Source organism: Anomaloglossus baeobatrachus, chromosome 2 (assembly GCF_048569485.1).
Source record: "Anomaloglossus baeobatrachus isolate aAnoBae1 chromosome 2, aAnoBae1.hap1, whole genome shotgun sequence".
Classification (NCBI taxonomy): domain Eukaryota; kingdom Metazoa; phylum Chordata; class Amphibia; order Anura; family Aromobatidae; genus Anomaloglossus; species Anomaloglossus baeobatrachus.
The window spans coordinates 238,831,732-238,844,964 of NC_134354.1; the positions used below are offsets into that span (position 1 = coordinate 238,831,732).

The 13,233-nt window shown below is 45.3% G+C and overlaps 1 protein-coding gene across 2 annotated transcripts in view; it reads left to right on the plus strand.

Moving 5' to 3' along the window:
* Window positions 1-13,233, plus strand: part of LOC142289769 (zona pellucida sperm-binding protein 3 receptor-like) — a 168,326-nt gene that overhangs the window by 27,341 nt on the left and 127,752 nt on the right. For both annotated transcript variants that reach the window (XM_075333700.1, XM_075333701.1), the window contains exon 3: window positions 7,456-7,641. In XM_075333700.1, the coding sequence (XP_075189815.1) occupies window positions 7,456-7,641 (186 nt within the window). The remainder of the gene's footprint in view (window positions 1-7,455; window positions 7,642-13,233) is intronic.

Genomic DNA, 13,233 nt, shown 5'->3' on the forward strand with positions numbered 1-13,233 from the left:
TTGTGGAATAACCCTTGTTTGCAATTACAGCTAATAATCGTCTTTTATAAGACCTGATCAGGCCGGCACAGGTCTCTGGAGTTATCTTGGCCCACTCCTCCATGCAGATCTTCTCCAAGTTATCTAGGTTCTTTGGGTGTCTCATGTGGACTTTAATCTTGAGCTCCTTCCACAAGTTTTCAATTGGGTTAAGGTCAGGAGACTGACTAGGCCACTGCAACAACTTGATTTTTTTCCCTCTTGAACCAGGCCTTGGTTTTCTTGGCTGTGTGCTTTGGGTCATTGTCTTGTTGGAAGATGAAATGACGACCCATCTTAAGATCCTTGATGGAGGAGCGGAGGTTCTTGGCCAAAATCTCCAGGTAGGCCGTGCTATCCATCTTCCCATGGATGCGGACCAGATGGCCAGGCCCCTTGGCTGAGAAACAGCCCCACAGCATGATGCTGCCACCACCATGCTTGACTGTAGGGATGGTATTCTTGGGGTCGTATGCAGTGCCATCCAGTCTCCAAACGTCACGTGTGTGGTTGGCACCAAAGATCTCGATCTTGGTCTCATCAGACCAGAGAACCTTGAACCAGTCTGTCTCAGAGTCCTCCATGTGATCATGAGCAAACTGTAGACGAGCCTTGACATGACGCTTTGAAAGTAAAGGTACCTTACGGGCTCGTCTGGAACGGAGACCATTGCGGTGGAGTACGTTACTTATGGTATTGACTGAAACCAATGTCCCCACTGCCATGAGATCTTCCCGGAGCTCCTTCCTTGTTGTCCTTGGGTTAGCCTTGACTCTTCGGACAAGCCTGGCCTCGGCACGGGTGGAAACTTTCAAAGGCTGTCCAGGCCGTGGAAGGCTAACAGTAGTTCCATAAGCCTTCCACTTCCGGATGATGCTCCCAACAGTGGAGACAGGTAAGCCCAACTCCTTGGAAAGGCTTGTACCCCTTGCCAGCCTTGTGACCCTACACAATCTTGTCTCTGATGGCCTTGGAATGCTCCTTTGTCTTTCCCATGTTGACCAAGTATGAGTGCTGTTCACAAGTTTGGGGAGGGTCTTAATTAGTCAAAAAAGGCTGGAAAAAGAGATAATTAATCCAAACATGTGAAGCTCATTGTTCTTTGTGCCTGAAATACTTCTTAATACTTTAGGGGAACCAAACAGAATTCTTGTGGTTTGAGGGGTTGAATAATAAATGACCCTCTGAATAAACTTTTCACAATTTAAAAAAAAAAAAAAAAAAGAAACAACATTCTTTTTTGCTGCAGTGCATTTCACACTTCCAGGCTGATCTACAGTCCAAATGTCACAATGCCAAGTTAATTCCGAATGTGTAAACCTGCTAAATCTGCAGGGGGTTGAATACTACTTGTAGGCACTGTAGATGTACGGGCTAGGCCGTAGTAAGTTCGTGACGCCACCCACGGTGTGTGGTAAGGTGAGACACCACCGCTGCTGTAATGGGGCACCCGGGGGAGATGTTGTGCAGCAAGTTGTTAACCCCTCCGTGGGTAGGGATGGTGGACCCGGGACCCGGTGGCTCGGTGCAGGGGATGGAGACCGCAGGGGATGCTGGTGTACTCACTGTTAGTAAAACACACAAGTCTCTGGTAAACCAAGGTGATGGTGGCCGGTGCCATGGCCGGTTGCGTTCAGGTCCCCCACCCGGCTGGTGGTCTCTATCCTTTTCCTGCACTGCTTTGTGTAAGGTAGGCTTTCCTAGTGTGAAACGCAGGAGTCCGCTCCCAGCTAGATGTGGCCTAAGGAGCAGTGCTCGCAGACGCTGGCCTGTGGGATCTATGGGCCCTGGCGGTGACCTCTTATCCCTAATCGGTGGGCTGTTGTCTGCTATGAGGGACTTTGGGTGGCACAGGACCTCTAGTCCTGGCCTCAATCGGTTAATTAACCAGTTCCGCTTGGTTCCGGTCCTAGCTTCAGGGTCCGAGTACCCCCCTTTGTGCTACAGTTTCCGGGTCGGCTCCCTGTGTCGGTACCGGAGGGCTCCAACCCTGTCCCGGTCCACCTCGGTTCTGCTGAGCCGTCTTCCCGTCTCCTGCCGACAGAGACCACCGTCTGCCTCCTAGCCAGTGGCACCAGGGCTCCCACCCTGGTACCGTTCAACTTGAACTTTCCTGCTGGAGCTACACCTAGCTCCAGCCCACACTCCTCTCCAAACTGAACTTCAGACTCAACTGCCTTACTTCCCGCCCCGGGCTGTCTGGACCCCTGGGTGGGCGTGTCCCAACAGCCTGGTCACGCCCACTGGTGTGTCTATCTTTCCCTAAGGGGGGGTGACTAGGGTTTCTGGTTGGCTGTATGTTTCCTAGTGAGGAAACGGTGTAGTGCAGGGGCCTATTTGTGACTACCTGGTTTTGCCAGGGTGTCACATAAGCAGCAAAATGCAATTTAAAATGACATTAGCCATTGTAGTGCCAAGAGAATGCAAAATACATTTAATATGAAGGCCAAAAAACTAAATGTGAACCGTCCCAAATCTTTCAATGGCAAGAGACACTCGTGACATCCCGCTTCTAGTTTTTAGCTTTCTGTTCTAACCATCTCTTGGGTTGTACACGGATTTCAATAGTGGTAAGTATACACAGTCCTACGAAGTCCAAAACTAACAGATGAAATGTAAAAAAAAGCACATAAAGAAGAAATGAGTTCAGGATAGAAGTTGTGCTGATATACAACCTTCAAGTTACTAAAGACAGTAGTAACCTGGATACAAACAGATCTCACATCCAGCATACACCTCTGTGAGGACTGAGGAATACTTCCACAATGAAAAAAAACAAACTTGGATTTGTCTGAAAACTACATAGCTGAGGGTTTTAAAATCATTGAAGGAATACAAATTGCAGTGCTCACGATCAGTGTTAGCAGCGTGTTGGATGCAGTGTGTTTTTGCTGCATCCAAAACACTGCGATTTACAGTACAAGCACAGTAGATGGGATTTCTTGGAATTCCATGCCCACTGTGCATGTGCAAATGTGTCAATTGTTTGCTGCGGAGTCGCATGTGTCTTCCGTAGAGGAGGCACCAAACCATGACCGTGGGCACGAGCAGCTGCGGTCTCCTGTGGAGGAGACTCGTGGTCCCGCAGCTCAGTATCCGCCACGTCCAGAACGCAGTGAGTCCTGATCATGAGCACGTACCCTTAGATGGCTACATGGTTCTCCAAGTTGGACCTAAGGGGGGCCTACAATCCTGATCAGTTTATAGGTGCAGAACCTATCAAAGGACGTCAGCGGAGTCAGGGGCCAGCGGTAGGTTTAATCAGGGGTGACCATCTTCCCCCTTCTCTAGAGACAGGGTTTCCCTCTCCCCCACCTTTTGCCGTTAGTCTGGTATTCCCCCATGCCAAGAGTGACAGGCAGTGTGTTGGTGAAGGATTTATACAGCAGTGATACAATCATGCTATATGCAGAGTTCAGTTGGAGTTGGAGTTTGGAGAGTGAGGAGTGAAGTGTAGGAAGTGAAGGAGAAAGGAGATCAGGAGCTGGGCTCCTTGAAAGCAACTAGGTGGCAGATGGTGGTCTGGGCCCAGTAGAAGCTAGAACCCCGGTCGTAGGGGATCATGACAAGGGGCACGGAACTGTCGAGGAGGACAGCCGGCGGCCTTGTACCATCACCGGGCTGGGATCAGGGCATGACTGGGTATGTGGACCCTAGGTCAGGGACTAGCTTCAGGCAACCTGACAATTTACCCAACGAGAACGGAGCCTTCAAGATCCATTCTCCACCCGCTCCAAAGTTGGGGTACTAGCACAACGAGGGGGATAGGACTTTCCACAAAAACGGTCCAGAAATTCCCAAGCGTGAACCCTGAGAGCAAGCTCCCACAGTTAGCCACACTGGGGAGTGGGACCTGACTAGTTTTATGCTACCGGGACCAGCAAAGAAGTGAACTAAGTGCCAGGAGGAAGGTCACAGATCACCAGGCAGCACCATCGGGGACGGGACCCAAACTAGCTCCCCTCAGCGGCAGCGGTGTCCAGAACTTTGGTTTATCCAGTTGTCAGTGTCAGCTTTATGGACTGTGTGAGTATGAAAGTATCCCTCTTCGCCCCCCACGGCACTCCCCAGCTCCCATCACCGAGTCCCAGGGCATCTCCCATACCTGTGGAGGGTTCTAACATCCGGCTGCTCCACTCCATCGCCCCCGGGGACTTCCAACTGCAGTGGTGGTACTCCGCATTACCACACACCATGGGTGGCGTCATGACTTCTAAACATAATCCCCTGTAAATACCCCCTTCATTTGAGTGGCCGCACGACCCCCGGGTCCGGATGCCCCTCAAGCCACTGCGGATCCAGGGGGCGGCAGACCACGTGGCTGCTATGGGGCCCGTAAGCAGGGGGGCCCGGTGCCAGCAGCGACACTGGGGCCCCCTCGCCCATCATCTCACAAAGTAATGATGAAGGATGGAATGCAGTGCTCTGCTCCATCCTGAGTGCTGCTGAGCTAAAACTGCAGAGCATGGGACACTGACCAGAGCAGCAGGGGGAACGAGGATAGGTGAAGACTTGTTTATTTTTCAGTGAGTACACGGTGGCCAGAGGCCTATGGGGTGTGCATTAAACAGTATGGGGGCTGCATAATACAATATGAAAGACACCTTATACATGGACTATGGTGATGCCTTAGGATACACAGAGGTCTATGGGGCTTCATTAAATGGGATGGGAAGGTTTTGTACTGAGGGAAAGAGGCTCTTTTATTGGCAAAATATATTTCTGTTATTTTTTTATACCTTAGAATTATTTATAATGTTTACACATTGTTTTCTCTTTTTTTACTTAACCTACTTTTAATTTAACCCACAGTATCTGGGACTTTAACTTTTACTTGCAAAATCGCTGATCAAATATCCTGCAACAATTCTGTACTTCAGGACCTTAGATTTGCCGGTTTTAAACTAATACGTTGCCTGTTGGACTATGTTAATTAAAGGGGCCTTACAGGCTACCGTAGCCGGCTAGTTGAGCAAAAAGCCATTATTTGACCTCAGGTGGGCATGGCATTCCACAGGCTGCCAGTAGGCTAAAAAGGGATAACCTCCATCAAATAGCCATCTAGATACCTCTGTCACTGTTCAGCTTCATCTAAGTGATTAAACAGCCGTGATTAGTGCTGTTAATGATCACGGCCAGAGTGTTATTTATGATATACAGCTGATACCTGCTCTGCTTGTAAGCTGGTGTCATCATGGCGCCTTAATGAATGGCGGTTTTTGGGAGGTCACCTTTTGCTGTGTGATAGATGCAAGCTGAAAAGATTACAAAAAATCATCCTGTCTACACCGTGTGCAGAATTATTAGGCAAGTTGTATTTTAGAGGATTTTTTTTATTATTGATCAACAACTATGTTCTCAATCAACCCAAAAGACTCATAAATATCAAAGCTTAATATTTTTGGAAGTTGGAGTGGTTTTTTTTTTAGATTTGGCTATCTTAGCAGGATATTTGTTTATGCAGGTAACTATTACTGTGCAGAATTATAAGGCAATGTAATTAAAACCACATATATTCCCATCTCACTTGTTTATTTTCACTAGGTAAAGCAATATAACTGCACAAAATTTAGAAATAAAAGTTTCTGACATGCAAAGATAAAACCCCCAAAAATTAGTGACCAATATAGCCACCTTTCTTTATGAGGACACTCAACAGCCTACCATCCATAGATTCTGTCAGTTGCTTGATCTGTTTACGATCAACATTGCGTGCAGCAGCCACCACAGCCTCCCAAACACTGTTCCGAGAGGTGTACTGTTTTCCCTCCCTGTAAATCTCACATTTTATGCGGGACCACAGGTTCTCTATGGGGTTCTGATCAGGTGAACAAAGGAGCCATGTCATTATTTTTTCATATTTTAGACCTTTATTGGCCAGCCACGCTGTGGAGTAGTTGGGTGCATGTGATGGAGCATTGTCCTGCATGAAAATCATGTTTTTCTTGAACAATACTGACTTCTTCCTGTACCACTGCTTGAAGAAGTTGTCTTCCAGAAACTGGCAGTAGGTCTTGGAGTTTAGCTTTCTCCATCCTCAACCCAAGAAGGCCCCACAAGTTCATCTTTGATGATGCCAGCCCATACCAGTACCCCACCTCCACCTTGCTGGCATCTGAGTCGGAGTGGAGCTCTCTGCCCTTTACTGATCCAGCCTCTGGCCCATCTCTCTGGCCCATCAAGAGTCACTCTCATTTCATCAGTCTATAAAACCTTTGAAAAATCAGTCTTAAGATATTTCTTGGCCCAATCTTGACGTTTTATCTTATGTTTCTTGTTCAAAGTTGGTCGCTTTTCAGCCTTCCTTACCTTGGCCATGTCCCTGAGTATGGCACACCTTGTGCTTTTTGATACTCCAGTAATGTTGCAGCTCTGAAATATGGCCAAAATGGTGGCAAATGGCATCTTGGCGCTTCACGCTTGATTTTCCTCAATTCATGGGCAGTTATTTTGTGCCTTTTTTGCCCAACACGCTTCTTGCGACCCTGTTGGCTATTTGCCATGAACCGCTTGATTGTTCCGTGATCACGCTTCAAAAGTTTGGCAATTTCAAGACTGCTGGATCCCTCTGCAAGAAATCTCACAATTTTGGACTTTTCAGAGCCCATCAAATCTCTCTTCTGTCCCATTTTGTCAAAGGAAAGGAAGTTGCGTAATAATTAAGCACACCTTATATAGGGTGTTGATGTCATTACACCAAACCCCTCCTCATTACAGAGATGCACATCACCTGATTTATTTAATTGGTAGTTGGCTCTCAAGCCTATACAGCTTGGAGTAGGAAAACATGTATAAAAATTATCATGTGATCAAAATACTCATTTGCCTAATAATTCTGCGCACAGTGTATATTCCCCTGAAGATCAATAATTAAAAGTATTGTTAATTTTTTTTTTAAATATGTTATTTTATAAAAACAGATACAAGACGTCCAAAGTATTTGGTGTCCCCATTTGCATCGCAATATATTCCCTAAATATAATTTCAGTTTAGTGATATATATATATATATATATATATATATATATAAAAAAATACGTATATGTAATAATAATAATAATTTTATTCATTAATATAGCGCTATTAATTCCACAGCGCTTTACATACATTGGCAACACTGTCCCCATTGGGGCTCACAATCTAGAGTCCCTATCTGTATGTCTTTGGAGTGTGGGAGGAAACCGGAGAACCCGGAGGAAACCCACGCAAACACGGGGAGAACATACAAACTCCTTGCAGATGGTGTCCTTGGTGGGATTTTAACCCAGGACCCCAGCGCTGCAAGACTGCAGTGCTAACCACTGAGCCACCGTGAAAATTAAACTTGCTGTGTTCATGAAATGAATAAGCTGCTTGACAACTGATATGTATGCATGCAATGATTTTGTCACTAAAGTAATTGTCACATTTTGACTGGATTGGTTATATCTCAAAACAGGTTCTTGTCCAAAGCCACCATCTCTGACATATGCTGTGCCAAATGCTGAGAACGAAAACTACAACGAAGGGGACACAGTCAATTATTCTTGCTTAGCAGGTTATAAGTCCATTCCGTCCATTAGTAATATTGCAACCTGTGATGCTGATGGGAATTGGTCAAAATTTTCTGAAGCCTTCTGTCTCAGTAAGTATACACAGAACCGCAGAACTTGTTATTAGATTGTCGCTGTCTGTCTTTTCCACCGCTCAATGTGATACCATAATTTGTTATCTGTGCATCCAGTTACATGCAATCAATAGAAGGTATTCAAAAATATCAATATTAATAATATGATCTAAACTCCATGATCATTAATCATAAACCAGAAACACAGTTTCATACTACTGAGTGTAAAAGCTCAAATTTCCTGAGGAAGTTGAACCATGAAACATGTGTAGAGGCAGCGTGGTCCTACTAATACCTTCAGCAATGTGTAGATTTCTGTCTTTCCCTTGTATGATTAGTGTTATTAATTTATTTATTTCACTAGAGGGGTGATAGTACAATTTCACCACTTTGTGGTGCTGTAGCCTTTTTATTTTGATATTATACATGTAGGCATTGTTATTATTGCATTGTTATTATTGCAACTAATTGATAAACTTACATATATGAATACATTATGTGCAGGTATATTTCTGTTTTGGACCTAATGAATTGGCAATACTTGCTTCTTTGATATAATGAGTCTTGTTATTGGTACTGTAATTTAATTTTAAATTGTCTAATAAAATTTGAGCTTTTGTACGCAGAATTGTGAAACTGTGTTTTTGATTTATGATCAGTTACATGCAATGTAGCTGAATTAGGAAACTGTCAAAATAAAATACTGCATGCTTAATAATCACTGTGTGTTTAACCCTGTACTGTGACATCACTGTGTGTGTGTGTGTGTGTGTGTGTGTGTGTGTTAACCCTGTACTGTGACATCACTGTGTGCTAACCCTGTACTGTGACAGCACTGTGTGTGTTAACCCTGTAATGTGACATCACTGTGTGTGTGTTAACCCTGTACTTTGACATCACTATGTGTTAACCCTGTACTGTGACATGACTGTGTGTCTTAACCCCGTACTGTGACATCACTGTGTGTGTGTTAACCCTGTACTGTGACATCACTGTGTGTGTGGGTTAACCCTGTACTGTAACATCACTGTGTGTGTTAACCCTGTACTGTAACATCACTGTGTGTGTTAACCCTGTACTGTGACATCACTGTGTGTGTTAACCCTGTACTGTGACATCACTGTGTGTGTGTGTTAACCCTGTACTGTGACATCACTGTGTGTGTGTGTTAACCCTGTACTGTGACATCACTGTGTGTGTTAAGCCTGTACTGTGATATCACTGTGTGTGTGTTAACCCTGTACTGTGACATCACTGTGTTTTGTTAACCCTGTACTGTGACATGACTGTGTTGTGTGTGTGTTAACCATGTACTGTGACATCACTGTGTGTTAACCATGTACTGTGACATCAGTGTGTGTGTTAACCTTGTACTGTGCCATCACTGTGTGTGTTATCCCTGTACTGTGACATCACTGTGTATATTATCCATGTGCTGTGACATCACTGTGTATATTATCCATGTGCTGTGACATCACTGTGTGTATTATCCCTGTACTGTGACATCACTGTGTATATTATCCATGTGCTGTGACATCACTGTGTGTGTTATCCCTGTACTGTGACATAACTGTGTGTGTTATCCCTGTTATTTATGTTAGTGTTCATACGTGATGCCACTTGCGGTGTTGCGGCTACATATGTGTAGCTGCTGCTGCAGAATGTCACTACTTGGGCTGGTGTTAATTTCAGCCTGTATGGTAGGCCCTCCGCAAGCAGGGCCTGGCCCTAGAGGATGGGTGATGTCATGGGTGTCGGAAGAAGGTAGTCCACACAGAGGTATAGTGCAACTGGTTTTTACTCACTGCTGGTTGATGGTAACAGGTTATCCGAGGCCAGCTGGTTTCACCTCCAGGGTCCCCTTCACCCCAGTGCCAGTTCAGTACTCTGATACCTTCTTCCCCTGCAACTGTCTCTGGTAAATGGGTCCACGTGGCGTAGAGCAACTGGGGGTCCCCGTCTGGTGGTTTGACCACTTCTGTCTGCCTGACGGTAAAGTGAACCCTGTGGGGTTGGAGTCTCCCGTCATGTCCCTGGTTCTCCCTTTGCTACTGAGTCTTCTGATTTTTAAGGTCAGCGAGGTCCTTGATGGTCCCCTTGCTGTGCAGGTGTTAACAGGTCGGCGTGGAGCTCTTTTCTGTGCTAGCATCCTGTACCCTGTTGGTGCGTAGTTCAGGGAGTACTCCACCGGCAACTACTCTCCTGGGTACCAGGTCACTGTTAACCCGAGTCAGGATGTCGCTTCGCTTCCACCTCCACTTCTCTCCTGATACTGTCTGACTACTCTCCACAGTCTGCCCCTCCCACCTGGTCAACTAGTGGACTGGTTTGGCTCCACTTCTAGGCGGCCATCCATTGGTCCGACCCTAGCTAAGTACCATTGTATGGGGGATTGTTGTGGAAAACTTGGATTACCTGGGTTTTTTGGTGTTACCGGCACTGTTCTCCCGGGGCCCTAGGTGGTGGGCCCTGCATGCTTTTGGGGATGCAGAACCTTGTAGCACCCTGATGGGTTCAGGGGCGATACACTAGCAGGAGTTAATTTCTGCTGTCCTATAGATTGCTGCTAGGGTCTCAGGTTACTGGAGACCTATCACAGCTGCCTCCGCCCATTAAAAGATGCTGAAGCCTGTTCCTCAAAGATGATTATAGCTTAATTTTGTGATACCGGTCTTTGTGCTGGGGGGAACCTGTTCTTGTGATCTCCTGTGCATTATTTGGTGTGTTGTGGAAATAACTCTGTTGTCTATTTCCTCCCTGATTCCTTATTGCCTCCTGAGCACATACTGTCTTACCTGTGTGTGTGTGTGTGTGTGTGTGTGTGTGTGTGTGTGTGTATGCAGTAAGTTTGAGTTTTACCCTGTCTGTCTATTTTTGTGGGATAAACCACTCCTGTCCCGGCCCTCTCAGGGCAATTCTGGAGCTGGGGTTAGGAAGGGGGCTCAAACATCATGACCATTAGACGTATCTTTGGGAACAGGGACAGCTAGGGCCACCCTAACCCTAGAGCCACTATAGGTGCCCCTGTTCCACGTTACCTCGTCACACCCCATGTCAGTCAGACACTGATATTAGGCTAGAGGGCCTGGGTTGCAATCATGGTTCACTCGAAAGATGTTTCCTGTAGTTGAGTTCAGGGCTTTTGTTTTCTAGTTCAAAATATGTAATGCCTCATTTGTATAGGAATGAAAATGCTAGTTTCTGGGAAATGTTTCAACAGATAGAAGATATAAAGGTGTCAATGCATTTACATGTCAAAGACATGAATGCCCATATATGCGGTTTTGGAGGTTGACCTGCCTGGGAGATTCCCTTTAATAATATCACTTACAGTTGATAGTATAACATTTAGGAGGGAAGACATTTCATGAAGTGATTTGTTACAACAATGTCATCCTATTACAGTACTATACTATGCTTGAATTCCGTGAACTCTTTAGAAATATATATTTTTTCACAAATATTAGTACAGGCAAACTACATGGCTTGGGGCTGGATTTTATACATCTATGAAAATGGGACTAAATAAAAAACCTGATTTCAATGATTGATTATTTTTGTCCATATAGTGTACAGTGCTGGCCAAAGGTATTGGCACCCCTGCAACTCTGTGAGATAATACTCAGTTTCTTCCTGAAAATGATTGCAATCACAAATTCTTTGGTATTATTATCTTCATTTAATTTGTCTTCAATGAAAAAAAAAAAGTGTCATAAAGCCAAATTGGATATAATTCCACAACAAACATAAAAAAGGGGGTGAACAAAAGTATTGGCACTGTTTGAAAAATCATGTGATGCTTCTCTAATTTGTGTAATTAACAGCACCTGTAACTTACCTGTGGCACCTAACAGGTGTTGGAAATAACTAAATCACACTTGCAGCCAGTTGACATGGATTAAAGTTGACTCAACCTCTGTCCTGTGTCCTTGTGTGTACCATATTGAGCATGGAGAAAAGAAAGAAGACCAAAGAACTGTCTTAGGACTTGAGAATCCAAATTGTGAGGAAGCATGAGCAATCGCAAGGCTACAAGTCCATCTCCAAAGACCTGAAAGTTCCTGTGTCTATGGTGCGCAGTGTCATCAAGAAGTTTAAAGCCCATGGCACTGTGGCTAACCTCCCTAGATGTGGAAGGAAAAGAAAAATTGACAAGAGATTTCAACTCAAGATTGTGCGGTTGGTGGATAAAGAACCTCGACTAACATCCAAACAAGTTCAAGCTGCCCTGCAGTCCGAGGGTACAACAGTGTCAACCCGTACTATCCGTCGGTGTCTGAATAAAAAGAGACTGTATGGTAGGATACCCAGGAAGACCCCACTTCTTACCCCGAGACATAAAAAAGACAGGCTAGAGTTTGCCAAACTTACCTGAGAAAGCCTAAAACGTTTTGGAAGAATGTTCTCTGGTCAGATGAGACAAAAGTAGAGCTTTTTGGGAAAAGCCATCAACATAGAGTTTACAGGAAAAAAAAAGAGTCATTCAAAGAAAAGAACATGGTCCCTACAGTCAAACATGGCGGAGGTTCCCTGATGTTTTGCGGTTGCTTTGCTGCCTCTGGCACTGCACTGCTTGACCGTGTGCATGGCATTATGAAGTCTGAAGACTACCAACACATTTTGCAGCCCAGTGTGAGAAAGCTGGGTCTTCCTCAGAGGTTATGGGTCTTCCAGCAGGACAGTGACCCAAAACACACTTCAAAAAGCACTAGAAAATGGTTTGATAGAAAGCACTGGAGACTATTAAAGTGGCCAGCAGTGAGTCCAGACCTGAATCCCATAGAACACCTGTGGAGAGATCTCAAAATGGCAGTTTGGAGAAGGCACCCTTCAAATCTCAGGGATCTGGAGCAGTTTGCCAAAGAAGAATGGTCTAAAATTCCAGCTGAGAATTGTAAGAAACTCATCGATGGTTACCGGAAGCGGTTGTTTGCAGTTATTTTGGCTAAAGGTTGTGCAACCAAGTATTATGCTAATGGTGCCAATACTTTTGTCTGGCCCATTTTTGGAGTTTTGTGTGAAATGATCAATGATTTGATTTTTCTGTCATTCTCTTTTGTGTTTTTTCATTGCAAGCAAAATAAGTGAAGATAATAATACAAAATAATTTGTGATTGCAATCATTTTCAAGAAGAAATTGAGTATTATCTGACAGAATTGCAGGGGTGCCAATACTTTTGGCCAGCATTGTATGTCTCCAGGTTCCCCCAGACCTCTCCAGCACATGGTGTAACGTCCTGGAGGTGGATTCACGGGACCGTGCACCGGACTCCCCCAGAGAGACAACCCGGAGCTAACCCCTATACAATACAGGGATTGTCCGATCACCCCACCAGAGGTCCTAGATGCATGGTAGCCGGAACACTAGGGGTACAGAGTCTGAGTCCTTCAGAGGTCTGCACAGGAAATGTCTATTAGCTCAAGGGAACCGTAGGAAGGACACATGTCTGGAACCGGGTTCAGGTGCCGAGTAGGAACAGCAGACGCTGTCCGGATCCAGAGAGATGTGCAGGCTGAAGTTACCAGGCGGAATCGGGGAGTGGTGATGGGATCAGGCTGACGGATGATGGCGGGATCCACAGCAGACAGTCACTGGGAAACTTCCTGGGG